This window comes from Capricornis sumatraensis, chromosome 1 (genome assembly GCF_032405125.1).
Source record: "Capricornis sumatraensis isolate serow.1 chromosome 1, serow.2, whole genome shotgun sequence".
Classification (NCBI taxonomy): domain Eukaryota; kingdom Metazoa; phylum Chordata; class Mammalia; order Artiodactyla; family Bovidae; genus Capricornis; species Capricornis sumatraensis.
In genome coordinates this window covers 79,792,688-79,820,409 of record NC_091069.1, presented here as the reverse complement: position 1 = coordinate 79,820,409, position 27,722 = coordinate 79,792,688, and the positions used below count along the sequence as shown (strand labels likewise).

The 27,722-nt window shown below is 38.0% G+C and overlaps 2 protein-coding genes across 2 annotated transcripts in view; one reads left to right on the top strand and one right to left on the bottom strand.

Moving 5' to 3' along the window:
* The window catches only part of PREPL (prolyl endopeptidase like), a 36,599-nt gene extending 21,016 nt beyond the window's left edge, over positions 1 to 15,583 (bottom strand). Inside the window, exons 1-5 of the mRNA XM_068965442.1 lie at positions 15,365 to 15,583; positions 14,843 to 14,856; positions 4,254 to 4,362; positions 2,833 to 2,899; positions 737 to 943 (exon numbers count right to left, since the gene is read on the bottom strand). Of these exons, the coding sequence (XP_068821543.1) occupies positions 737 to 943; positions 2,833 to 2,899; positions 4,254 to 4,362; positions 14,843 to 14,856; positions 15,365 to 15,583 (616 nt within the window). The remainder of the gene's footprint in view (positions 1 to 736; positions 944 to 2,832; positions 2,900 to 4,253; positions 4,363 to 14,842; positions 14,857 to 15,364) is intronic.
* Positions 15,584 to 17,825: 2,242 nt separating this feature from the next.
* The window catches only part of CAMKMT (calmodulin-lysine N-methyltransferase), a 416,282-nt gene continuing 406,385 nt past the window's right edge, over positions 17,826 to 27,722 (top strand). Inside the window, exon 1 of the mRNA XM_068984795.1 lies at positions 17,826 to 17,973. Coding sequence (XP_068840896.1) covers positions 17,836 to 17,973 — 138 coding nt within the window. The 5' untranslated portion in view covers positions 17,826 to 17,835. The remainder of the gene's footprint in view (positions 17,974 to 27,722) is intronic.

Here is a 27,722-nt window from a genome sequence, read left to right as displayed (position 1 = left end):
CACTCAATGATAAATGATAAAATTTAAAGTTGGTTGTACTGGTAAAAATATCATAACTTTAATGATGAATAAGTTAGTTCAGGGAATTCCTTGGTCATCCAGTGATTAGGACTTGGCACTTTCACTGCCAGGGTGCGGTTCAGTCCCTAGTCAGGGAACTAAGATCCCGCAAGCTATGTGGTCGAAAAAAACAAACAAACAAAAAGTTAATTTATCTTGTTCCAGAGTTCCTTGGTAGAGACCCCAGGGCAATATGCTACAATGGCTGGACAAGATGATGTGAAATTAAAAAAATACCCTAGCCTAAAATTGAATACAATATTAAGATGTAATTTATATGTGAACATGTACTCTAAGTAATAGCAAAGAATATTATTACTGACACATTACTGATAAGGAGCCTGGTGGGCTACAGTTTACAGGGTTGCAAAGAGTCAGACATGACTGAATTGACTTAGCATGCATGCACTGATATGTATTACTGATACATTAACATACACTGTGCAACCTAGACTCTGATTATAATACTTTTAAAAACATGGACATGAATTTGGATATTTAACTAAAGAAGGGAAGGTCTCCTGGTTAAGAGGCACAGAGGAAGGTATGGAGTCCACAAGGATAAACAGATCAGGCATTCATCTTCTGATTCATTCATGTGGGCAAAAAAAAATGTCTCAAAAGTGTAGACAATTCTCTTTCTGTTGTCTTTTCAATGTTTTAGTTGGTGTCTTACCAAAACTAGACACATTTGGGAAAGAAGCTTCCATTACAGGCTGATCACTGAGCTTCACAACTATACAAGTAGATGCTTCAGAATCCTCAGTTCTTATCTTGGCAGCTACATATTTTTCATCAGGAGCAACTCTGATACAGTCAATGAAGGGCTGCTCTAATTTAAGTTCCTCCAAATTGAACAAAACTTCATAGTTATCATTGTCTGCTGCATAAAGAAAAAAGTAGAGGAGATAATTCCATAAGATATACTTACAATTTTTTAAAAACTATATTTCAGTGTTTTAGAGTAGCATTCCCCTTCTGTAAGATGCTACATTATGGCTTCCTTCAGCATTGACAGTAGCTTGATGTGTGTAGAGAATGGCATTTGTTATTTAATATTACAATATCCTATTCAGTATTACTCTATGCATCAGCCTATGTGATGTTACTTGATACAGTTAGTCTAATATTTATAGACCATATAGAACCTAGAAAAGTAAGAAACTGTGACACTAAGCAATCTATGTTGTGCCTAGCATAGTAACTGGGATTTGGTAGAGGCTCAAAAAATGCTGGTTCTCACCTCCATTTTCTCTGTCAAAGCTTCTGAGTGTTAAGTATTAATTCTAGCTTAGGCAAACCCAGATATTAAAAGCTAGTCATTTAAAATAAAGATAAAAATCAATAATCAAAACCTATTTTTTATATCTTTGAAAATCAATACCAGCCTTTTAGGCAGCATGTACAGGGACTGAGTGGGTACCAATCATTGTCCCTTCTGTCCTGGGAGTACACACGGACCACTGCACCAGCGCACCCCATATCATGGGGATAATGGCCACATATGTTGAGGAAAGCAGCAGCAAGCATACAAAGTAAAAGCAGCCCTTAATTTCCGACAAGATAGAGTAGGAGAAGGACTTGAGTTCACTTCCTCTCATGAAAACACCAAAATCACAACTAACTGTTGAACAACCACTGACCCCAAAGACTGGAACCTATCAAAAAAACATACTTTACATCCAAAGACAAAGAAGAAGCTACAATGAGACAGTCAGGGGTTGGGGGGGGGGGAATGCTTTCATGATATAATCAAATCCCAACCATTGGGTGGGCAAGCCACAAACTGAAAAAATAATTGTATCACAAAGGCTCTCCCACAGGAGTGAGAGTTCCAAGTCCCATGGCAGGCTCCCCAGCCTGAGGGTTTGGCATTGGAAGGAGCCTCCAGAGCAATTGGCTTTGAAGGCCAGCAGGGGCCTGAACAAAGAATAAATGCTGGAAGGTGTGTGGAGAAAAAGGAACCCTCCTACACTGTTCATGAGAATGTAAATTGGTACAACCACTACAGAGAACAGTATGGAGGTTCCTTAAAAAATGAAAAATAGAACTACCATATGATCCAGCAATCCCCCTGGGCATATATCCAGAGAAAACCATAATTCAAAAAGATACATGAACCCCAGTGTTCACTGCAGTGCTCTTTATAATAGCCGAGACTCAAAGCAACCTAAATGGCCAGTGACAGGGGAATGGATAAAGATGTACAGATACAGATACACAATGGAATATTACTCAGCCATCAAAAACAATGACACAATGCCATTTGCAGCAACATGGATGGACCTAGAGAGTGTCATACTAAGTAAGTCAGATAGAAAAAGAGAAGTTTCATATGATATCACTTAATATGTAGAATCTAAAAAAAAAATGATACAAAGAAACTTATTTGCAAAAGATAAACACACTCACAGACTTTGAAAACAAACTTAACGATACCAAAAGGGAAATGTAGAGGGGAGGGATAAATTAGGAGTTTGGGATTAACATATACACTACTATATATAAAACAGATAATCGACAAGGACCTAATGTATAGCACAGGGAACTCTACTCAATATGTTGTAATAACCTATATGGGAAAAGAATCTGAAAAATGGATATATGTATGTGTGTAACTGAATCACTTTACAGTACATATGAAACTAATAACTGTAAATCAACTATACTGCAACAGAAAATACAAATTACAAAATTCAATACCAAATTTCTCATGAAAAATGTGAAATCAGAAAAATCAAGCGTTTCTTAAAAAGGAAAACTGTACGGTACCTTCTTCATCTTTGGAACGAACCAAGCAGCAGCCCTCTTGATAATAAACGAAACCACCATGTTTAATCTGACAATGTAAAGAAACAAATGGTTTATTTAATAATAATAATTTATCTACTAGTTTAAACACAATTTAATTAATTGTTTAATGGTCTGACTATTCAAGATGAAATGAGATCTTTTATAAAAGCAGACCTGTTGAAGTCTATGAATAAACATAAAAAAAAATTAAGTGGATATAAATATATAATATAGTGATCAAGATATGGTTTCCATATGTTTACAATCATTAGAGGCATTTCTAATACATAAATGAAAGAAACAAAGAGAAGGCAAAACAAAACCTATGTCAGTTCTCATGAATGTACGAACCATGTTAGCTTTATTTTTGGAACATCTGACAATTAGCAGACATCAAGTGGCATCGTTAAGATAAACCAAAATTATGCAGATGCGAAAACCATGACTTAAGACTAGCCTGAAAACCCAGTCAATACCTTTCTGAGATTCCTTCCTCTAAAATATGCTGTCACTGCCAACTGTTCATGGTTTGATCTGACTGTACACAAAGCATCTTACCCTCTGTAGAGGTGACAGATAAAGGCAATTTGAGAGAGAGAAAGACCATTACCAATACATGAATCATGCTCTTGTCTAATTCCTACATATTAAATGCAACTGATTGACTGATATGATATTAGGCAGCTTAAGACATTTACTACCTGCTAGTTAATGGTGTGATTTGAATCTGGAATTTCTGATTCTTTGTTGTTCAGCCACTAAGTCATGTTGGGCTCTCTGTAGCTCCATGGACTGTATTGCTATTTTCATTCTACTGTGTATGCAATTTTCACTCATAAGCTGTGGTTCTGTTTTCCATTCTTATCAAAAAATTTTTCAAAAAAGAAATTCAACATGTATGTTCAGTCATTTTCAACTGAATATCTATGAGTGTGGTAAACACAAAACGGTCAAGCAAATACTTGGCTTTCCTGGTATTAAACTGTTCAAAGTGAATTTTCTTTTATTTAAAAAAAAAAGTATAGCTAGAACAATCAAACACTTTTCAAATAATGAAGCACTGACTTAGTTTCACTTGAACTTCTCACTAGAATTATTTTAAAAAATTTAAAAGCAGAATTGGTTTCCAAAACCAAAATTAATATAATATGCTTGGAAATTCATCTAGGCTTTGATCTTTACAATTTATTTAAAGGATCATAATTAGCTTATTCTTTGTTCTTTAAGTTTTTCAGCACATATTAAAGGCCAAAATCAGTCTAATTTGGATGTAGGCTTATGTTTATAAATCATACACATTATAAATCATAAGGTATTAATTTAAAAAAAAACATAAGGTATTTCATTTGTATCCCCACTGGTAATATAAGGTTTAAAAAAATAGAGATGAGATACCTTACCTCTGCATTGATGATTTCGTATTCCTCTTGCGGCTGTGTTTCCAATTTCGCTCTCACTTTTTCAAACGCATCCATGTTTTCTGAAAGGGGTTTTTCGTTTCCCTGTTTACTAGACAGAAAATTCTGGAAAAAAGTTTTATCAGTATGATCATAATATTTCAACTAGGAAAAAAAACTTTCACCTTTTAAAGATAATTCTTATTTCCTTCTCATGCAAATACATTAGATGTATACCTATGAAATAAACTGAGTTTCACAGATCTTATATATTGTTTCATAAGTTTAATAAGTCATTTCCCCTTTTTCACTTAAAAATGTGAAGAAAGAAGATGAAGTTGATAGTTAATGACTACAAAAGGAAATGGCACCCCACTCCAGTACTCTTGCCTGGGAAATTGCACAGACAGAGGAGCCTGGCGGGCTACAGTCCACGCGGTTGCAGAGGTGGCCACGACTGAGCGCACATGCACACGTTACTTTAAATGTGTGAGTCCTGAAGAGGCAGAGGTACTAGAAGTGCTGAGGACTGTTCAGAAATACTATGGGAAAGCAATAAATGAAACCCTATGAACACTTAAACACATTTAATAGCCAGGTGTGAGAAGCAGAAGTCTGCTGAATTTTATAAAGTACTAAAAGACCTCCTAAAATGAGAAAAAAGTCGAAGGCAGAGGAAGACATTAACATTATCAATAAATGTTCATGATTATTTTATTCACAGCAAGAGTCATGATAAGAAGTTTTCGTTACTTTCTATCTTCACTGGCCGTAATTTTCTTCTCTTGTGGGGATAAGGAATCCTCCAAATAGAACTGTTTATCAGATTAAATGGTGAATTAAGGCTTTATAAAACAGAACTTCTCTTTTGAGATAAGGAATCAGATAATATATTCATCTTAAAAAAGGAAGAATAAGGAAAAATAGTGGAAAATTAGTGAGTAGAGATACAGGTGAAAGCTAAATAAAGCACTGTGTCTTATTAGGAGTTCCCAATAAGCTAAGAGCTTAAGTTGATGTCTGCTGAGCACATAAATATCATATGAATGATTAACATTTGGGTAAAGCAAAAATCTCAGTTCTCAAATTAAAAAAAGGGTTCAATAATTCAATATACCATGAGTTTGCCTTGCCTAAAGAAAAGAATTCTAGTCGAGATTTTCAATGTCACCTTTCTGCCAAAGATGACAACTGTACAGTGATTTGTGCCAGAGGGGCACTAAGCCTTTGGTAAGGACCTCCAACAGCTGGTTAATATGTATTGCACAAGTGTGTCCATGATACTTTACCAACAGTGTGGCAAATGTAAGTGATATAGTCTATATCACAGAGAGTTTATAATCTAAAATTAAACACAAGAATAAAATAGAAAAATCACCAAAGCAAATTAAATGGAAAATTAATCATTTTCACAAAGTTTTAAGACTTTTGGGGATGCTTTATGATTTGGATTAGATTCACATTAGCTATAATGGTCGTTACCCAAGTTATTTACTCTCTACTTCAATAATATAATTAATGCGCTGAGTAACACGTTCAAATACTAGAGGCCCCTATGTTTACCTTTTTTTTTTTTTTTTAAAGTATCTCTACAAAATCTGGTGTTGATCTTTAGTGAGGCAAAATATCTATACCAATAGATTCTTATTATCATCTAAAGCATGAAACAGATCACTAGAAATCCTTCTTGAAACTACAACTTAGTGATTAGTCAGTTCAGTCGCTCAGTTGTGTCCAACTCTTTGCGACCCCATGAATCGCAGCACTCCAGGCCTCTCCGTCTATCACCAACTCCCGAAGTTTACCCAAACTCATGTCCATAGAGTCGGTGATGCCATCCAGCCATCTCATCCTCTGTCGTCCCCTTCTCCTCCTGCCCCCAATCCCTCCCAGCATCAGGGTCTTTTCCAATGAGTTAACTCTTTGCATGAGGTATAGGAGCTGATTTTTTATTTCCAGATATATGCTTATCTGTTCTGTTAATACCTATTATAATTAGAGGTCAGGGAGCTACAAAGAGAGTACCTCTTTCTACTACCTTGCAGCCCCTAGCACATTCCAAACCAGGAGCTGGGCTCTGCCGCTTTTCAACACTGGTTCTTTATTATTGAGAGCCGTGGCTAATGCAGGGCTAAAGGCAGCAAGGCTGGGCCCAATACCTGTCCCCCTACACTTACCTTAAACAGTCTTAATTTTTCTCTTGTGTCACAAATCCAAATAAACTGAGTTTATCTGAACCAAAAAACCCTGAAATCAATAGGATTTTGAACTGCCTTAATAAAGTAGAAGTAGAGTTCAAACATTTTGTAAATGATTCCTCAAAAGGAAATACTACCAGGGAAACTGAGATTTTATATAATATTCACAAAGTACTCCAAGTTGGTTTTGGTTTAAGTTCTGTCTTCAACAATACTCACTGGATGTTCCAAGCTTTCATTTCAATGCTAGCTATCATTATCATTAGGGTATGCAGCTAAACTCGATTTTAGCCAAGTATCTTAATACATTAATAGTTCATTGGTTTTAAGGGCATAAACTGCCTAATGGAGCTGAGCTGAGGAGAGCTTTAACTTTAAATTTTAAGAGCTTACATGTACAGTGTCACTTTATTAATGGAAAAAAGAACCAGTCTTCCTCATCTTCTGGGTGGCCTACTACAAAACCATTTTAATAATGAAAACTCTTAAGATAGAAAAATGGAATATGTAAACTTTATTACAGCAACATCATTGAACTCTAAAGACAGAAAAATCACACAACAGAAGAAAGAACACTGGGCAGCTTTGAGTAAAGATGGTGCCATTAATAAATGGCTAATTCCAAGTCTGGGACAGGGAGAGTAAAAAGTAGGCTTAGGATGTTTTGTGTTAGAAAGCAAGAAATGTTCAAAGGTTTATGGAGATGTGTGAAAAGAACACAAGGGCCAGTTTGAGGGGGTTCCTACTGGCCACATTTAGGGCAGTTTGAGCATCAAAAATAATAATGACTAAATGATTACTTTAAAAACTCACAAAAATTTAAAAAGAAGTAAAAATAAAAACACACCAAACTAAAATAAAAAAGTAAAAAGACTACAAAAAGGGGGAAAACGTTTTTTACAGAATAATACTAGCTAATAAATGTAGAAAGAATAACAGAAATAGAAAAACATTAGCAACCCCCACTGAAACAAGTGATTAGGGTAAAGATTATCCATGGTTATTAAACTCATTAGGTGAAATGATACTGGGTAGTAAAATATTTGCACAAAGTATTACCCTACATTCTACTTAGTAATTGCAAAGGGAATAATGGCCCCTTAACAATGGAGAGAACTAGCAATTATCACCTTTATTGAAATTATTAAGCTTAGCATATGAACAGTCGGACAAGCTGACATTATGAGTCCCCTGAAATTATGCAATATGGAGAATTTCAATTTAAGACAGAAAAAGAGAAGAGTAAACCTAAGGTAAGTAGAAGAAAGGAAATAAATTTAATTTGTTTCAATGAAATTGATAAAGAAACTAAAGAAAGGACCAACAAAATAGAAAAAGTTGGTTCTTTTAAAGATGTACTAAGAAAGACATGGGAGGCTGACAGGGAGGCCCAGGACAAGGAGGCCTGGAGTGCTGTAGTCCAAGGGCGCGCAGAGTCGGACACAACTTAGCGACTAAACAAGAAGAAAGACATGTATAAAACTTGATTAAAAAGCCAAAAATATTAGAAATGAAAAAGATGGCATAATTACAGATATAACAAAGACTTTTAAAAATTACAATAAAGTTCTTTATGCTAATACATTTGAAAATATGATAAAATGGATAATTTTTCAGAAAATAAATTAGCAAAACTGATTCAAACAACAGAAGAGCTGAATAAGCCAATAACAATCAAAGAAATTGATAATTAAGTGTCCCTTTATAAAACAGACACAAAACCCAGGTAGGTTCAAGGGTAGCTTTCTCAAATCCTCCTCTCATATATTAACTATTTATGGAAAAAAAAAAGGCCAACTATATAAAACCATGCCATTAATTTTATCAGGCTAATATAATCCTGACACTAAAACTAGACAGTGACAATATAAGACAATGAAAAATCAATCTTACTATAAAATATGGATTGAAAAAACTCTAAAATAAAAGATCAATGTATTTTAATAAAACACAAAACAAAAACAATAGTGATAATAAAATCCTATGTGACCAATGAAGATTTATCTTAAGAGTGAAAAGATGGTTCAACACTAGAAAAATCTATCAATCTAATCACAAATAAAGGAAATATATCTTAAGCCCATTTTGATAAATTCAGAAAAAAATTAGAAAATAATCGATACACTTAAAAATCATAAAAATCTTAAACTTCCTTAAGAAACATCCCTGTGTTGTTTTAGGCAGACCTTTTTTAACTTATATGCAGAGTACATCATGAGAAACGCTGGACTGGAAGAAACACAAGCTGGAATCAAGATTGCCAGGAGAAATATCAAGAACCTCAGATAAGCAGATGACACCACCCTTATGGCAGAAAGGGAAGAGGAGCTAAAAAGCATCTTGATGAAAGTGAAAGAGGAGAGCGAAAAAGTTGGCCTAAAGCTCAGCATTCAGAAAACGAAGATCATGGCATCCGGTCCCATCACTTCATGGGAAATAGATGGGGAAACAGTGGAAACAGTGTCAGACTTTATTTTTTGGGGCTCCAGAATCACTGCAGATGGTGACTGCAGCCATGAAATTAAAAGATGCTTATTCCTTGGAAGGAAAGTTATGACCCACCTAGATAGTATATTCAAAAGCAGAGACATTACTTTGCCAACTAAGGTCCGCCTAGTCAAGGCTATGGTTTTTCCTGTGGTCATGTATGGATGTGAGAGTTGGACTGTGAAGAAGGCTGAGTGCCGAAGAATTGATGCTTTTGAACTGTGGTGTTGGAGAAGACTCTTGAGAGTCCCTGGGACTGCAAGGAGATCCAACCAGTCCATTCTGAAGGAGATCAGCCCTGGGATTTCTTTGGAAGGAATGATGCTAAAGCTGAAACTCCAGTACTTTGGCCACCTCATGTGAAGTTGACTCATTGGAAAAAACTCTGATGCTGGGAGGGATTGGGGGCAGGAGGAGAAGGGGATGACCCAGGATGAGATGGCTGGATGGCATCACGGACTCGATGGACATGAGTCTGAGTGAACTCCAGGAGATGGTGAAGAACAGGGAGGCCTGGCGTGCTGCAATTCATGGGGTCGCAAAGAGTCGGACACGACTGAGCGACTGAACTGATACTAAGCATCTGTTCATGAGGTCGCAAACACTTTCACTTTCATACTAAGCATCTGTGAAACCCTTTGCCAGACTTGTCTCCTATGTTCCCTGCTTCTAATTCCTCTCTATGAGCCCAGTAAGATTTTTGCCCTTCTCATTCCAGTGACTGCTCTTGTCAAGGTCACTGATGACCCCTACATCAAGAAGTACCGATGTTAATTCTAGGTAATCACAGTACTTGAGAGCTATCAGCATCATCATTCAGTTGATCACTTCCACCTCCTAAAAACACTTCACTTGGCTTCCAGGCTTCACTTCACTTCACATTGCTTGCCTTCTATTTCACTGGCCCTTCTCAGTCTCTTCAGCTAGTTCCTACTCAACTCCTTGGCTCTTAACATTAAAATGCCCTGGACCACTTCTTTTATCTGTAGTCTGCACTAATTCCCTTGGCGATCTCAAACAGTCTTATGATGCTAAATAGTAAATGCTGTTGATTTTCTAGGACTCCTAAATTTATATCTCTGGCCTGATCCTTTTCCCTGAACAAATGTGTTATACCCAACTGACTACAATACTCATTATTTTCTACTTGGACTTCTAACAAGTATTAAAAAAAAAAAAGTGTCCAGCACTGAATATCCAATATCCCCATTTTCCCTCTCCCCACAAAAATCTAATGTTCTTTATGCAATTGTTCCTATCTTCATAAATGACAACTGTCTTTCCAGCTGCTCACGCTTAAAAGGTTTAGTTTTGTCTTTCTCTCTAGCAACCACTGATGTGAACATCTTGTCAATTCTACTTTCAAGATATATCTTGAATCTGAGCACGTCTCACACCTTTACTATTCTGGGGATATCAGTATCATTTCTCTTTGGATTACTGCAAGAGCCAAAATGCTCTGTTTCTGCCTCTGCTTTCTACAGTCTATTTTCAATGAAGAAACTAGAGTGAACCTAAAGTCAGACCATATTACTCCTTCACTCAAAATCCAACCCAAAGTTTTCCCATCTTGTTAAAGAGGAAAATGGAAAATCCTTATGATGGTCTTGAGTCCTAAAGAATTCTGCCCCATTAGAAAGCTTGCTGACCTCATCTGCTACTATACTCCTCCTATGTCCACGGACTCTGAGCCACACTGGGCTCCTTCATGTTTTTTGACCATGTCAAGCTTGCTTCCACCTCACTTTCTTAGAACTTACTGCCCTATGCCCAAACACCCACTTGAAGCTATTGCTCAAATGTAGTCTTTTTTCTCAGTTAGGCCTGCCCTGACCGCTCAACCAAAATAAGAATTATTCCTAGCCCCATTTAATCTTTCCTTGTCCTATTTTATTTTTCATTGTACCTATTTTCTCTGATATACTATTTATTTTATTCATCTACTTCTTTATTCTTCCTCTTTCCCTAGAGAAATGAGATAAGGACTAGATCTTGCAAGGTCTTGAGGAACATGATTAGGAAAATGGGAGTTTATGTGTTAAGAGCTTCTGGGGACTTCCCTGGTGGTCCAGTGGTTAAGATTCCACACTCTCAATGCAGAAGGCCTGGGTTCATTTCTGGTCAGGGAACTAAGATCTCTCATGCTGCACGGTGTTGCCAAAAAATAAATAAAAATAAAAAGACACTAATTTCTTAAAAAAAAAAAAAGAACTTCTGGAAGGGTTTTTAAGCTGTGGAGTGACATGATTTAATTTATAAGATCACTCTTCCAAATGTATGAAAATGGGTTAGATGAGAAGAAGGCAAGCAAAGAACCTGGTTAGGTGGCTTCAACCAGTGACCCAGATGAAGGATGACTGAGTGACAATGGTAGAGATAGAGAATACGGACAGATTCACCATGTATTTTGGAGGCTAATGTGTTTCTGAAAGCATGTTAGACATGATGGTATATATGATTTGAGGTATATGAATATTTTATTAGAAAGAATATAACAAACACATCAGACTGATGACTATTATTTCTTGGGATAAGACAAGTCAGTTAAGTGAAAATAATTAAGTAAATAATAGCCCAGGTGGTATTGTGATATGGTAAAAATCAGGAAGCTAGGTATACGCTGTTAATGGATGCGATGGCAGGTTAATGTTTTCCCACATTCTGGCTTGAACAACTGCATACAGAGCAATGAGACAAAGAAGAGCTGAGTCAGGATTGGGAGAGTTGAGTTCAACTGTGGATAGTTTGAGAAGTCAGTAAGATATACAATTAGAGATTAATTCTGTGCAGCTCACAGGTGGATCTGGGATGAAGATAATAACTGCTATGATACTAAATCCAAGGGAATGGATAAAATTACTTAGGAAGAAATTAAAGAGAGTAAAAAAGCGCCAGAACCAAAGTCTGAGAAACTTCAAAGTTGAGAAGTCATATGGAAGAAAAGTCAGAAAAGGAGATTGAGGAGGGTTGGTTTGTAAGGTAGGAAAAGGAAAGCCAGGAAAACGTGGACTCATGAGGCCAAAAGAGTGTTTCAAGGAGAGATTGGTCAAGGATGTCAAATCTGCTGAGAGCTTCTCTAAGAGGAAGAAAGGGAAATGCCTACTGGGCTGAAATATGTTACATCTTTGGCAACAATAATGGGTTTTTAGTGGGGGTAGGAGCCATACTCCAGGAGGTTAAAGAATAAATGGAACGTGGAGGAAAAACCCAATAAAGAATTGGCACCTATAATGCAGTCCCACTCCGTGAACTATTATCAAGAAAGGAAAAAAAAACTATTGTGAGACTACAGTTTTGTTCTTTCTGGCTTTCCCAAGTTTTGAACCTTCAGAATCAGTGATTCCCACAAATCACAGATCACTAATGCCAGTGAAGGAAATATCTGTCAACCTATCTTAGTGACTACTATAAGAACTGCTAATCTATATTGTAGAAAGAGTCAATGGACAAATGTTTAATCTTTTTTTCCCCTTATTTGGTTTTCTTTTTGTATCTCAAATAATCAAAGACTTCAGGAATTATTTCTGTAGGCAAAGCAGAACAGGATGATGTGAAAGATAAAGAAAGGGGGTATCTGGTTTGATGCTAGCCTTCGATTACTAGTTGGTGCCTTAGTGTAATGGAATAAGTTCATCTTGCCATCTGGCTGATGTTAAATGGAAAGTCACAGTACCTGCCAGAAAGAGCTTCAGAAATGAATGAATTCAGTGAGGTTTAGGTCAGCAACATTTGATCACAAGTGTGTCTAGCTCCTAAATGCAGATCCGCCATCATTGGCAGACTGGGAATTTCAGAATTGCTTGAGGAACTTAAGAGAAAAAAACAGATCCCCAGGCCTCAGCCAGTAGATTCTGACCCAGCAGATGTGGGGTGAGATCCAAGAATTTGTATTTCTGAAATGTTTCCCAGGATTTCTGATACAAAGCCAAACTGCAGGAGTTGGTACTACAGAGTTCCCAAACATATAGATAGTTGTCGGTAAGTTAACAAGGTAGAGATATAAAATAATGAAATTTTAGCATTTGGAAGACTTCTAGAGAGCACCAACTTGAAACTCCCCCCTTTATTTCCAGTCAGAGAGATTAGAGTCCTGACATACCAGTCATGGCTACAGCTCTTCTTTCTGGCATTTTTATTACACAGACTTCCCTCCCTTACTCTAAGAGTTAACTTATCTAAGCAAGTCTTTAAGTAAACATATTTTAATTTGCCTAAAAGGCACTAATTACTTTTTTTACTTTACTATTCCCATTTGTTGTTGTTACTTAGCTGCTAAGTTGTGTCTGACTCTTTTGTGACCCTACAGACTGTAGCCCTCCAGGCTCTGTCCATGGGATTCCCCAGGCAAGACTACTGGAGTGGGTTGCCATTTCCTTCTCCAGGTTGTTCCCATAAGAGTAGACAAAGTTGAAACTGAGTGAATGCTTACTTAGCTGTGCATTTTTGACTACAGATCTATTCACAGCTTCCCCAGGTCCCAGTGATCATAAAGGACAGGGACTACAGCTCTTAGATCATATAATTTCTCACAGAAGGAATGGTTGATATATGACATGTGAAAGCCAGACCATTACCAGGTGAATGAATTATTAAGCCACTGAGGCAGGTTAAAGCTTCCAGACAACAGGGTTCTATGAAAGAGGACTGAAAAGTTGCTTCAGAGACAAGTAGAGGGAAAAAATAGTCCAACTCCTACATAGGGTGTGAGCTAATCTTACAGCTGTCACTCTGAGGGTAATTCCTGCCTACTATTTATAAATTGAGACTAAGGATAAAAGCACAAGATAAAAAAATGTTCCAGATACAATTCAAAATATAATGATATAAATGTTTAAAATGTGTCCAATAGGTAAAGTTTTAAAGTTCACCTTTTTCAAGTAGGACATGTGTACAAATACAAACGCAAAGGGTAAAAATGAAATAAAAGACACTGAAAAATTTGAGTAAAAAAGGAAAGTGCTAAACTAAACTAAGATGCTATAAAAAGAAAAATTTGGATGACCGAAATGTAAAGAGTAGAAGTCTAGGACTAAGATTAAAAAGTTGAAAGCAAACAACAATAAAAATGCCCCATAATAAATAAATATGAGCTAATGAAAGAACAAAAATGAAACAAAAAACCAGAAGAATTGAGTAAAATAAGATTAAAAAATCATTTTTATAAACAGAAGAAGCTGCTCAAGTGTCTATCAACAGATGAATGGATAAATAAAATATGGTTTATAAAAGAAGTATTATTCAGCCACTAAAAGGAACAAATTTCCCATATATGCTACAATATGGGTGAACTTTGAAAACAATATAAGTGAAATAAACCAAACACAAAAGGACAAATATTATATAATTCCAATTATATGAATTATCTAACATGGGCAAATTATAGAGACATAACATAGGTTAAAGGTTTCCACGGTTCAGGAAAGGCAGGAGTGGGGAATTCTAGGTATATTTTTTTCAGGTGACCACAGGATTTTGGAAATAGTGATAACAGCTGTTCAACACTGTGATGTAATTAATGTCATGGAATTATACACTTAAAATTGTTAAAATGGAAAATTTTGTTACATATACTCTACTACAATAAAAAAGTCAAAAGAGACTAAAAATATTAGTATGAAACTAGAAATTAAAATACGAAAATAACAAAATATGCTAAAATATTGCAAGAATATCACTCCTAAATGCAATTTAAGGAACCTAAGGACACAGCAAGTATGCGGTAGGGGAGGTTATGTCAAAGGGGCAACAGCGCCAGCTGCTTAACTCAAATAACTAGGATGAGCACATAACTTGCCAACCTAAGGCACTTCTGGGAGGAAAGGGGACACTGTCAATAACTACAAATGGACAATAGGTGTAGACTGAGACTGTCAGAGGCAACAGAGGAAATGTGCTCATTCTACATACAAGGGCAATAGGTCCTCAAGGTTGAGGTCATGCTTGGGGTCTGGCCAGAGTACAATAGCCCGAAAGCATCTTCTAGAGGAATACAGTGGTCAAGAATGCAAATCCTTTTTTCAATTTTTAACAGAGAAGTAGCACAATTGAGTGGTTTTCACTAAAGTTTACTATTTCGGATTTATAAAACAATCAGCATATTATTAGATTTTATTAAGAGTTATTATAACAGTCCAGGAATTTTAGAAGGCAAATTATACTTTGAGCTGCACTGGTAGCACAGGAAGGAATTCCTAAGGTGAATCATTTTTTATAAATGTACATTTTTACATATTACATTAGAACTCTATAAATATATATGTATATATTCTTTTATACTTACATATGACTACAGACAATTGAGTCTGACCATTAAAAAAATCAAACTAGATTTACTGAAAAAATTAGTAACTGATCTCCTACCCATTCTTTATTTTTAAGCTAAAATTAATATTAAAGGCCTACACAGAGGTTAATTTAAACAGTCCATACCTTACATAAGAAGTTCCGACTTGGGATGTTTCTTGCTAACTCTGAGATCCTGGGTTTATTCTGCAGACACTTGGTTAGGTGATATTTTTTCAATTTTATTCTATTGAAATAATGATCAGCGAAGTTACAGTGATTCAAGTGCTCTTTCTGCATGCATTTCCCAAGGTGAGGAATACTATACTTCAAAGCTTGGAGAAACAATTTGCTCTTCTGCTGCATGGTATCAAAGTCCCTGGTTTACGCTCTTTTATGGGCTGCCAGCACATGAATAATTTTCATAGGAATGACTGTACAGCAGTGGGTTCTCAGAGCATCTAAGATCTGCAGTTCTTAACTTTCGCCTTTGGGGCTGTGTATCCCTCAGGTTACAAATAACTGCAGACAGCTGATAACTCAGGTTAAAAGTATTGAAAACTTGTACAAGTTAGTTTCATTCAAGTCATACTTCTTGGCAGATGTGACTTAAATGTCTCTTTAGTAAGGTCAATCTTATCAGGCTCAAACTATGCAGCACTGATTCTGGTACACACATGCGCAAACTAAAAAAAAAAAAAACAAACGAAAAAACAAAATAAAAATCTGCAATAAATACAAAGACTTAATGGGGGCATCTCAGGAACTCTGAGGGCTTTTAAAGGCAAACCGGCTTTGATTTTACGTAATTCAGATCTTATCTTTTATGTGTATTGGGTTGGTCAAAAAGTTCCTTCCAGTTTGTCACAAGATGTTATGGAGAAACCTAAATGAACTTTTCGGCCAATGCAATATATGCAGGATGAACTGGAAAAGACTAATTACTGAATAAAGGCAGAGAAGGGATTAGTATTTATTGAGTGTTTCCTACATGCCAGATGCTTTTATATACTTGATCTAATTTAAACTTCATAGGAACCTGATACAGTCGCTATTATGTGGGTCTTACAGGTGAGCAAACTGTGGCTCAGGGAGGTTTAAGCAACTACCCCAGGTCACCTCTACAGAAAGTGATAGAGAATTGTCTATCTGCAAATAAAAACAACTGGACTTCGATGTTAAAGCTCTTTAGTTGCAAAAAACGCTTCAGGATGCACACAGGAAATGTGATGCCATCTGTCTTCTGTTGGAAAGCCCGTTCTTTTTAACCTATCTAGCAAGGTAAGTAAGGCTAGTGAGTAGTTAAGTCAGAGAAACCTGGGTTCAGGTCTTCACTCCTGCACTTAGCACCTGTGCTAAGCTTCCTCCTGTGTAAAACAGAGATAATAACCCCACTAACTATTCTAAGAATGAAACAATAAGTTATGTTTAGCCCTTAATCAAGTGCCTGGAACGCCATAACCACTCAGTAACCCTTGGCTACTATTTTTTGGATAGGAAATATCTAGATATGTTGCACACTGTTGAATGTCATCATGAAAGTCTTCCACAAAATGTTTCTGGGTAGCAAAGGGAAAATACTGCGTCAGCTTTACCACAGCTCGGATCTGCTACGAAGTAGCAAAAATAAAGGAGAGCTGAAGTAGGGAATGAGCAGCCGATACCAGCAAAAACAAAGAAATTAAGTAAAGTATGAGAAAATAAAAGAAAGGCTCTAAATGACTACATCCCTGCCGGCAGCCTCCATCCATCCATCTTCCACCCGCAGGGAGAAGACAGCAGGTTAACGATGGGGGTAGGGCAGACACACGGGTGTTCCTGGGAGAACCTATTCGTTTTCCCTGTGCATCCGAGGCGAGAGAGTGGTACCATGTGTCACGCAGTTAAGTGACATCGGTCAAAAAGCTAGGACTAAAGGACTGAGGGATGGCTGGATGGGAAGAGGAAGAGGTGAAGGGACGAGACCCCCCAGCCTACGCCCCCCAATACGTACGCAAATTGAAAGTCAGCCTGGCTCTAGATACCGAAACGAGTAAAGGCACGCCCAGAGGACCCGAACCTCTCAGGAAGGAGTGCAGCTGTCACCTCGACCGCGTCCTGCCGAAGACTGCGTTCTGCAGCTAGCAGAACCACTGCCTACCCAGTGTCGCCGAGAACTAGTTTGCAGCACGCGTTCTACGTAACCCCCAACTAGCACGCGCTCTAAGCAGATTCCACCATCTTTATTGTGGTCAGGAATGGATTTTTCTCTTTCTGAGCTCATTATTGCTCAAAATACAAATCTTTTGGATCTTTGTTAGTCTTCAGAACTCGAACTGAAACAGGAGAGAGGAGAACAAAAAGGGGCAGGGTCGCGCTAGATCTGCCACAGTTCTCGCACCCTCTGGTCTGCCCTCACTCAAGATGGCCACCAGCAAAATGGTGCAGTGACGAGAGTCGCGCTGCCCTGGTTGCTAAGGAGACGCGACTACCGGAAATGCGGCATTCGGGGAGGGCTCGGGAGCTAGGGCAGAGGGAGGGAGGCCTGGCGTCACAGGTCCTGACTGGGAAGAAGTAGGCAGGTCCTGGCAGGGGAGAGCTGTGGCGGCGGGATCTCGGGTATAAGAGGCTCTAGCGGAATGGAATCTCAAGTCTCTGACGCCGCCGCGGGTCAAGCAGAGCAGGCGGCAGGCGAGGGCCAGGCAAACAGCGGCGCCGCTCCGGGACCCGCAGCCTCGGCGTCGTTGGGTGCCGCCCGGTGGAAGCTCCTGCGGCGGGTAAGGGAGAGCTCTCTTAATTCACTATTGCCTCTGGCCACTCCCCTCGCAAGCTATCTGTAGCTCCTCTACCCTTGGAAGCTCGGGGAGTTCCCTCACAATTTTATTGGGAGCCGCCTGAGGAGCGCCCCCTTGGTTCACCTACGGGTCCCACCAAAAAGGGAGGCATCAGGTGGCATCGGTAGGGAGGGGGCAGCCAGAGGTGAGTCCTGGGAAACTCCGAACTAAGTAGAAGATTCCTTCCTAGACATTAGTCTGCATCTGAGGGACTTCTTGCCCGCCAGCAGGGTTGGTGGAACCGCCGCTCCGCAGCCCATACTGACCTTTTCTGCTTCTGTTTTACTTTCTTCCCCTGGTTTCTTCTCCTTGCTTCTTAACTCCCAGCCTGTTTCTAGCCCCAAATCTGGCCCTTCTTTTGGTGATCAGCGTGGTTGACTGTGTAGGGACTGTGGCGTTGCACGTGTTGCTTCGGTTTCTTCCGTGGAGCTGAGCCAAGGGAGTTGTAAGAGCTGCCCCCGCCCACCCCTTCTCTTCCACGCGATAGTTACTTGTTTATCTTGTGGTTTGAAGTGATCAGTGAAATCCTTGCGTCTCTGTATGTTGTTTACTGGCGGTTATCTTTTAGCACTTCGAAGATGCCACTGTTGCTGGTAACTTCAGTGGTGTGCCAGTTGGAAAAATTTCTTATTTGACATCACTGACACTCCTTGCCAAAGTGCTTGAAGTGAAATCTGTTGTTGATCCCTCAGTGTTATGCTTCTGCCTGGGGTTTCCTGCTGAAACCTTTATTCAGTAGGACACTTTGCTTTTCTGATTTTGTGTTTTGAGAAGAGTTTCTCAGCTACTGCCACTTTATTTGATATTGTGTGTTTTTAGTATTTTGGGGGTTACTTTGTTTGCAGTTGTCTGGAGTCGTCTTTTCATACTGTGGCCTTACAATGCTGTCATGACACACTCAAAGACCTTTTCTTTGCTGACACATTGACAGCCCTTGCAGAGCATTCATGATCTGGTTTTGCTATTAATGTTACAGATGGTATTATAGGATAATAAAATGCATGTCCTTATAGATCATTATTGTAGGAACTTTCTGTAGTGAAGTAAACAAAGTTGAATTATCAAAATAGTAAATTAAGGCTTTAAACTGATCAATCAAACCTTATTATGATGACAAGTGATTCTTAGTAAAAGCTCTAGTTGGCCATCATTTATATTCATTCTGAGTTGCTGTCTACTTTAGCATAAGAGTGAGTTTCAGCCATGGCTGCCATTTGAACTCCCCTCATGCTTTGAAATTTAATGTTTTGGTATATTTGTGCTCACTGCTTAGAGTCTATCATCATCTCTACTTAATAAATGACTGTTCATCCTTCAGACCTCTGTGTCAATCTCCTCTTATGTGACGTCTCTGCTGACTCCTATGGGCTGAGTTAGACCCATAGGTGACTCTATGCGTAACCCCCTTTCACATTATTTTATGAGCATTTGATTAGAATCCATCTTTCTCACGAGAATAGGAATTCTCCCCGGGGAAAGATGTTATTTTATTAACCTCCATCTTCTGCACAGGGCCTGGGTAGTTAATTTTTAGTAGATAACTGTTATGTGTTGTGGAAAGCCTGAGAATAAGGACAGTCTTTAAGTGGCCCACAGGATCTTATCCTCAGTGTATTGTATCAGTGAGCTATCACTGAGTAACAAATAACCACACCATCAGATACTAATACATACACATACTGTTGTATGCAATGCCATTACATACATCACATACTGTTGCATACAACAGTGAGCATTTATTCTGTTTGTGGGCCACTGACAGGCTGCGATCAGCTGAGTGGCTCTAGGCTGCATGCTTGGTCCACATGCCTCTAATCCTGAGATCAGTTAGCTAACATGTTTTCATGGTGATGACAGAGGTATAAGAGAGCAAATGCAACCACTGAAACATATTAATATTTTAAATATTTACTAATATCCTGTTGGTCAAAATAGGAATCTTAGTCAAGGGGGCAGAAAAAAAAATTTTTTTTTTCCCTTGGAGAGGGCAGGGGAGAAAGTGAATCTTTTTTGGTAATAACTGAATCTGCCATGTGCTTTAAACATTTTCAGGCTCTTTGTAAATATGTTTCAAGTGAACAGACCATTTGTATCTTGTGAGCATTCAGAACTGAAAAACAGAAATCTGAACAATACTAGAGATATGAATTATTTTTCTCTTTCTTATGGGACATCTTCATGACATCAGCTTCAGTCAGTCAGTTCAGTCGCTCAGTCATGTCCGACTCGTGACCCCATGAACCACAGCACGCCAGGCCTCCCTGTCCATCACCAACTCCTGGAGTTCACCCAAACCCATGTCCATTGAGTCGGTGACAACCATCTAACCATCTCATCCTCTGTCATCCCCTTCTCCTCCTGCCCTCAATCTTTCCCAGCATCAGGGTCTTTTCCAATGAGTCAGCTCTTTGCATCAGGTGTCCAAAGTATTGGAGTTTCAGCTTCAACATCAGTCCTTCCAATGAATACCCAGGACTGATCTCCTTTAGGATGGACTGGTTGGATCTCCTTGCAGTCCAAGGGACTCTCAAGAGTCTTTACCAACACCACAGTTCAAAAGCATCAATTCTTCGGCACTCAGCTTTCTTTATAGTCCAACTCTCACATCCATACATGACTACTGAAAAAAACATAACCTTGACTAAATAGACCTTTGTTGGGAAAGTAATATCTCTGCTTTTTAATATGCTGTCTAGGTTGGTCATAACTTTCCTTCCAAGGAGTAAGTGTCTTTTCATTTCATGGCTGCAGTCACCATCTGCAGTGATTTTGGAGCCCCCCAAAATAAAGTCAGACACTGTTTCCACTGTTTCCCCATCTATTTCCCATGAAGTGATGGGACCAGATGCCATAATCTTAGTTTTTGAATGTTGAGCTTTAAGCCAACTTTTTCACTCTCCTCTTTCACTTTCATCAAGAGGCCCTTTAGTTCTTCTTCCCTTTCTGCCATAAGGGTGATGTCATCTGCATATCTGAGGTTATTGATATTTGTCTCGGCAATCTTGATTCCAGCTTGTGCTTCTTCCAGGCCAGCATTTCTCATGATGTACTCTGCATATAAGTTAAATAAGCAAGGTGACAGTATACAGCCTTGATGTACTTCTTTTCCTATTTGGAACCAGTCTGTTGTTCCATGTCCAGTTCTAACTGTTGCTTCCTGACCTGCATACAGGTTTCTCAAGAGGCAGGTCAGGTGGTCTGGTATTCCCATCTCTTTCAGAATTGTCCACAGTTTATTGTGATCTACACAGTCAAAGGCTTTGGCATAGTCAATAAAGCAGAAATAGATGTTTTTCTGGAAGTCTCTTGCTTTTTTGATGGCATCTGCTTATGTCTCCTTTTTTCTCCTCACAATCCTGTGTTTCCACTAGGGCTCCAGTGCTATCTCGTGGCCCTCTACCTTCACTGTCCAATATTTTCTGTATTTTACAATTAATATTTTTGGAGAGAAAATCTGGTTGACCTAGTTCATCATTTGGTACCAGGTCGCATGATAAATTGCTGACTTTTGAATCTAGTGCCCGCTTGAATCAGATGAGGTCTGGAAGTCTATGGATCAATATCAATAGAGGCTGTGGATATTGTTTTTTTTTCTTCTTTCTTGGGTTAGACTACCTGATTGCAAAAATAGCTACCTCATCATCCACCCAGCTAGTGATCCAGAAGAAATAACCCTTTTCCCTAACACCCAAATCATTTCCTCCCAAACGACTCTAATAGGCCAAGTTTGAACCAACTGCTGTTTCTAGGAGAATTGTGCACTTTGACCTGGGTCATCAACCCACACTGTGGCAAGGAAAATAACAACCCTGCCATTATTGCGTAGAGTGAGGGAGGGGCATTTCTCAAGAGGAAGTGTTATAGAGCAGATGAAAAAGTAGCAGTGACCCTTACATGCTTACGCACATCTCACAACCACCTACAGAATGAATAACAGGGCCTAGACGTCTGCATACTTGGCTGAAGAATCCGATTAATGGAATATTTTATAGTACAATTTAAATTAAAGCAGGTAATATACATTTGAGACTGTCAATGCAGAAAGAGGATGATTTCTAGAACAGAATGTAATACAATTTGATTTTAGTCCCAGATCTGCCTGTGATGATGAGCAACCTATTTGTACTTCATTTGTAAATGAGGGAGTGGGACTAGATTTCTTTAAGATCTCTTCCGTTTCTGATTATTTTAAAGTGAAATTATTTTCCAGGGTTAGGAATAAACTAATTGTCTATTTTCTAATCCTATTATGATTTCCTAACAAAGAATTTGATTTATGTTTAACATTTAAAAACAGCTTATGGGGACTTTCCTGGTGGTCCAGTGGCTAAGACTCCTCGCTCCCAATGCAGGGGCCCTGGGTTTGATCCCTGTTCAGGAAACTAGATCCCACATGCCACAACTGAGAGTTTGTGTGCTGCAACTAAAAAGATTGCTCATGCTGAAACTAAAGATCCCACAAGCCACTAAGACCTGTTGCATCCAAATAAATAAATAAATTTAAAAAAAAATAAAAATAGCTATGTACTGGGTAAGTATGCAAAAATGGGCATCCAAGTGAGATGATCACAGTATGTTTATCAGAAAACTGATTTTTACAGTACCAAAGAGAGCAATCTAAAACCAAATATAAACAGTATGTATAGTATGAGCCATTTCAAACTCATTCATAGCTATATATATATATGCATAGATGGATGTTTAACTGTGCTTTTCCCGAACGGTAGAATTTTGAGTGGGTTTTTACTCTTCTATATTTAAACTTCTTTTCCAGTGAACCTGATTATTTTCAAACCATTTTTCATCTATTCCCAGGTGTGTGGTTTTAATTATAACATCTTTGAAATTGGGATATGTCTTTTAGTTGATGGCATCCCAGTCAATAGGCAGCCTATTCTATGTAACATCAGAAGGAAGGGAAAAAAAATGAATCATAATCAATGATGTATTGCATTTGATGAAATATAGTCAGGGAAAGAGAGCACCTGTTTTTTTTGAGAAAAAACTGAAGACTGTTGACTACCAGAAAAACAATTCCATGTGAGTGACCAAAATCCTTCCCAGAACAAGATGCTGAACAATAGGAGTACCTATTACCTCGTTGACTAATTGAGAACGTTGGTTAAAAAGGTCAGTCATGAAAATGATACATATGCTAAAATGAAGCTACAATCTGAGTGTCAAATTGTCCTAAAAAATTATAATTAGTTTCCTAAGTTTATACAGCTGTCTTCCCACAGTGAAATTGGTAGTAAACTTTTAAGTAACTTAACTTCTCAAGCAAACTTACCTTTATCTTTCCAAAACATTCAACTTAACTTTTATGGAAGAAATATAAAAATAAAATGGAATAATGATTACCATTCCTCATAATTATTATTTCATTAGTTTTTGTAATATTTAATGCATGACAATAATAAGAACAGCTGGTGTAAAAAGCTTGTGAAAAAGGCCGATTAACTCAGCAACCAACTCAATGGGGAAGGGCAGGAATAGCACCTTGGGACTATTCAGTTCACATGGCCCAGTCTGAATATTTAATAGAGGGAATGAAGAGGGTCTGTTAGTTCAGAGTCAGTTACACGAGATGCGCTGAGTTTTGTGTCCTGTTTTGCCTCCCAATTCCTTGATAGAAAATGGCAAACAGACACCAAGAAACCATGTCTTAGAAATGGTTGTGCCTATATAGATCTTGCACTGAGAAGTGTGGTTTGGATCCCTATGTAAGTGAGGAGTTGAGTGGTGGACTCTTCCTTGGTTTTTATTGACATTACTAGGGATCACTTTCTACAGCAGCAGCTGAGCAGGGTCATTTGTGCTCTTTCGTTCCTTTTTTTTTTTTTCTGACATTTTATACATCATTGTATTTATAAGGATTTTTCACATTGTTGAAGTTAAACTTACATTTCAATTGATTATAGAACTTTATACTGCCAAATAGTCACAGATGAAATAGACTTTTGTGTGCTCTGTGGAACATACTTTAACCTTAAGCATCTAAATTGTAATGCTCACTCCTGACCCCCACAGTTCAAACCTTATTGACATATATATATATATGTCAGTGACTGGAGGAGATTTTCTTTTTTTATGTTTCTGAGTTATTAAGATTAATAATTGGGTTTTATTGGATTCCTTAAAAATATTTAGGAATATGCTTTAGGTTAAAAATGGTGAACGGGAATGTTTTCTTGAGTTAGAAGTATGTAGCTTGTCAATCTGAAAACAAAATATTTCACCAATAATTATTTTGAAAGAAATGGACTTTAAAAAGTTTCTTTCTTTTTGGCTTAGTAGTTATGGTTTGCTGTCTCTAGAGGGCGGGCTTAGTTCCTCCCAGCATGTAAGCTCTTCCCAGACCAGAGATCAAACCTCTGTCCCCAGCATTGACAGGCGGATTCTTAACCACTGGAACACCGGGGAAGTCCTTGAAAGAAATGAACTTTTCACTGTGCAGTAAAGAAAATATAAAGTTTAAAAGGTTCCAAGTGTGAAAGCATGTGTCTTTTTACATTTTCAGAACTGTAAATTTCAGTTCAGTTCAGTTCAGTTCAGTTCAGTCGCTCAGTTGTGTCCGACTCTTTGCGACCCCATGAATCTTAGCACGCCAGGCCTCCCTGTCCATCACCATCTCCCGGAGTTCACTCAGACTCACGTCCATCGAGTCCGTGATGCCATCCAGCCATCTCATCCTGGGTCGTCCCCTTCTCCTCCTGCCCCCAATCCCTCCCAACATTAGAGTCTTTTCCAATGAGTCAACTCTTTGCATGAGGTGGCCAAAGTACTGGAGCTTCAGCTTTAGCATCATTCCTTCCAAAGAAATCCCAGGGCTGATCTCCTTCAGAATGGACTGGTTGGATCTCCTTGCAGTCCAAGGGACTCTCAAGAGTCTTCTCCAACACCACAGTTCAAAAGCATCAATTCTTCGGCGCTTAGCCTTCTTCACAGTCCAACTCTCACATCCATACATGACCACAGGAAAAACCATAGCCTTGACTGTAAATTTATTAGACTATTAATCAATAGCCTTCCTAAGAGTAATATAACAATTTTCCAGAGATTAAATACTTTAACCCCCATTCCTAAAATAATGCTGAATATTTTTATTTGGCTCATTTTTAGTATTTAAATTAAGACCAGAAATCTATGATTTATTTTAATTCCTAAAAAGTTTTGAGTCCTAAAAATGATGCTTTTATATGAATTTTTCTAAGAGTAAAAAAATTTACCATTTAAAAGTTTCAGCTTTATTGAGATATAACTGAGAAATCATATTGTAAACTATACAATGTGATGATTTGATATATGTATACATTGTGAAAGTATTCCCCACCTCCACCCCCCAGTGAGTTAACACATCCATCACCTTTTTGGTTATTGTTGAAAACATTTTCATTTGTTTCTTTTTCTGAAGCTTTCAAACAACTGAATGTTTTCACTTTGTCTACATGGTTTTCATTGCCTTCTTATTTCTTCTGAATTATCTGTGGCAAAGAGAGGCTATATTCCTTTTTCACATCTAGTTTTTTGCCATTTTAGGAAGCTGCTCTCTATAGGTACTTTTTGACTTCACAATTCTAGCTCAGGCCCCAAACTTTATTTATAAGGTATATAACCTTTTATATCTGAACTTTGAGTATTTTCCTTCACCACCCCACCCCGTAATTCCATTTGATTATTACTTAATTATTTACTTAGGGAGTTGGAAGGCAATATTCTAAAAGTGGTAGCTGACAAGATTATACCTTGATGGGAAATTTAAATATCCTCTCAAGTCACAAAGGTGCAGACATTTTTGATAACCTTGAAATAACTGAATCAGTAGTAATCTGAATTGATCTCCATTGCATATGATTACCTTTACTGAGTAGTGTATAGATTATGTAAATAAATGTTCCCTTTTATTTATTCTAAATATATTATTTACTTTCTTTGAGAATTACCTTGTCATATTGTAGATCATGGAATTTACTAAACTATAAAAGCCTCTTCCAATTTTATACGTGTTGATTTAATAACTTTTTACCTTAGTGATTTATAATGACATTACCTTGACATCAGAGTAATTTAATTAGTATAAAAAGGAATTTGATTTTTGGACATTAATTGGACAAGATCTGTGGCAATTTATAATATCTATGTTTTATATTTTATAACAATTTTTTTTTTGAGAGTAAGCTTTGTTTAGTGATGTGTTTTTCTTCCTCATAATCATAGATGAAGATAACAATAAGACTGTATTTTTGGTAAACTTTTAAAACAATTCATCCTTTTATTTTATTTATTTTTAAAATTCTATTTATGTATTTCATCCTTGGCTGTGCTGGGTCGTCGTTGCTCTGCAGGCTCTTTAGTTGGGGAGAACAGGGGCTACCTTCTAGCTGCAAGTGCGCAGGTTTCTCACTGTGGTGGCCTCTGCTGTCACGGAGCACTGGCTCTAGGTTCACAGGCTTCAGTAGTTGTGGCTCTCGGGCTCTGGAACACAACTCAATAGTTGTGGCGTCGGGGCTTAGTTGCCCCAAGGCATGTGGGATCTTCCTGGATCAGGGATCTAGCCCATGTCACCTGCATTGGCAGGCAGATTCTTTACCACCGAGCTACCAGGGAAGCCCCACCCTTTTATTTTTAAAGGAAACTCTCAAACAAGTCAAAGAGAGGCAACTTTTCTGATGTTCCATTTAAAAAAATCAACCTTATAAACCTTCTATATAATATAAAAATTTTAAGCCTATTTTTTTCCCTCAAGGTATACTATTCATGTTGGTATGGTTTCTTGCTTGGTTCTGATCATGGTTTGCCTTTATGTAGTCAGGGTTCCTTTTCAGATAAGAGAAACAACTCTAGCTATTTTAAGCAGAAAAGGGCTTTTTAAAGGGAATTGAGTGCTCATAAAATCTTTGGAGGAACCAAAGGAACCTACAAAGAATGAGTCCCAGAACAACACAAAAGCTGGCCTGCAAGAGAGATGCTACCTCTACCAAAATGAAGAACTTGAGCTTCTTTCTGGGATCATTTCACACTGTCTGTGGTCTCTGGTGATCAAGAAGCTGTTTCTGGAACTATAGACTCCAAAAGTACACCTTGCCTGCTCTGTGTTTACCAGCAAAGGTTTGACACTTGTACTGTGTGTGTGTGTGTTTGTGTGTGTGTGTGTGCACGCACGTGCTCCATTACTCAGTCTTTCACTCTCCACTAAATTACAGCGTGAACATTGGAACCTCTGCTAAAGCTGCTGAAGATCCAAATGTCTTTAGAACTGTTCTTACTAGCACACATTGCAGAAATGGATCTTTCTTCTTTCCATCTTTCTTTCTTTCAAATCTCATGTTAGTCCATCTGGTTAGCTAAACCAAAAGCACGTCTGAAACTGATTTCTAGGGATCTGGGAAATGTGGTTTCTAGCTTTAGCATAGGAAGGTATCGTAAAGGAAGTGGAAATGTGGTGTTTGGTGCCAGGCTACCACATTCTCCCCAAGAAAAGGTGTTGAAAGTTCAAGCTCTGTAGTCAGATAGCCTGAATTTGCTTCTTATTAGCTTTCTGACCTTGAGCAAATTACCATTCCTTTTCATTAGCTTCCTCTGTCACATAATAGGTATCTATCCCATGGGGTTATTTGAGAATTTAATGAAGAGTGTGGTAAGACAAATTAATTCTTACTTAGATGTTTGGTGTCATTTGCTGGTGAACAGTC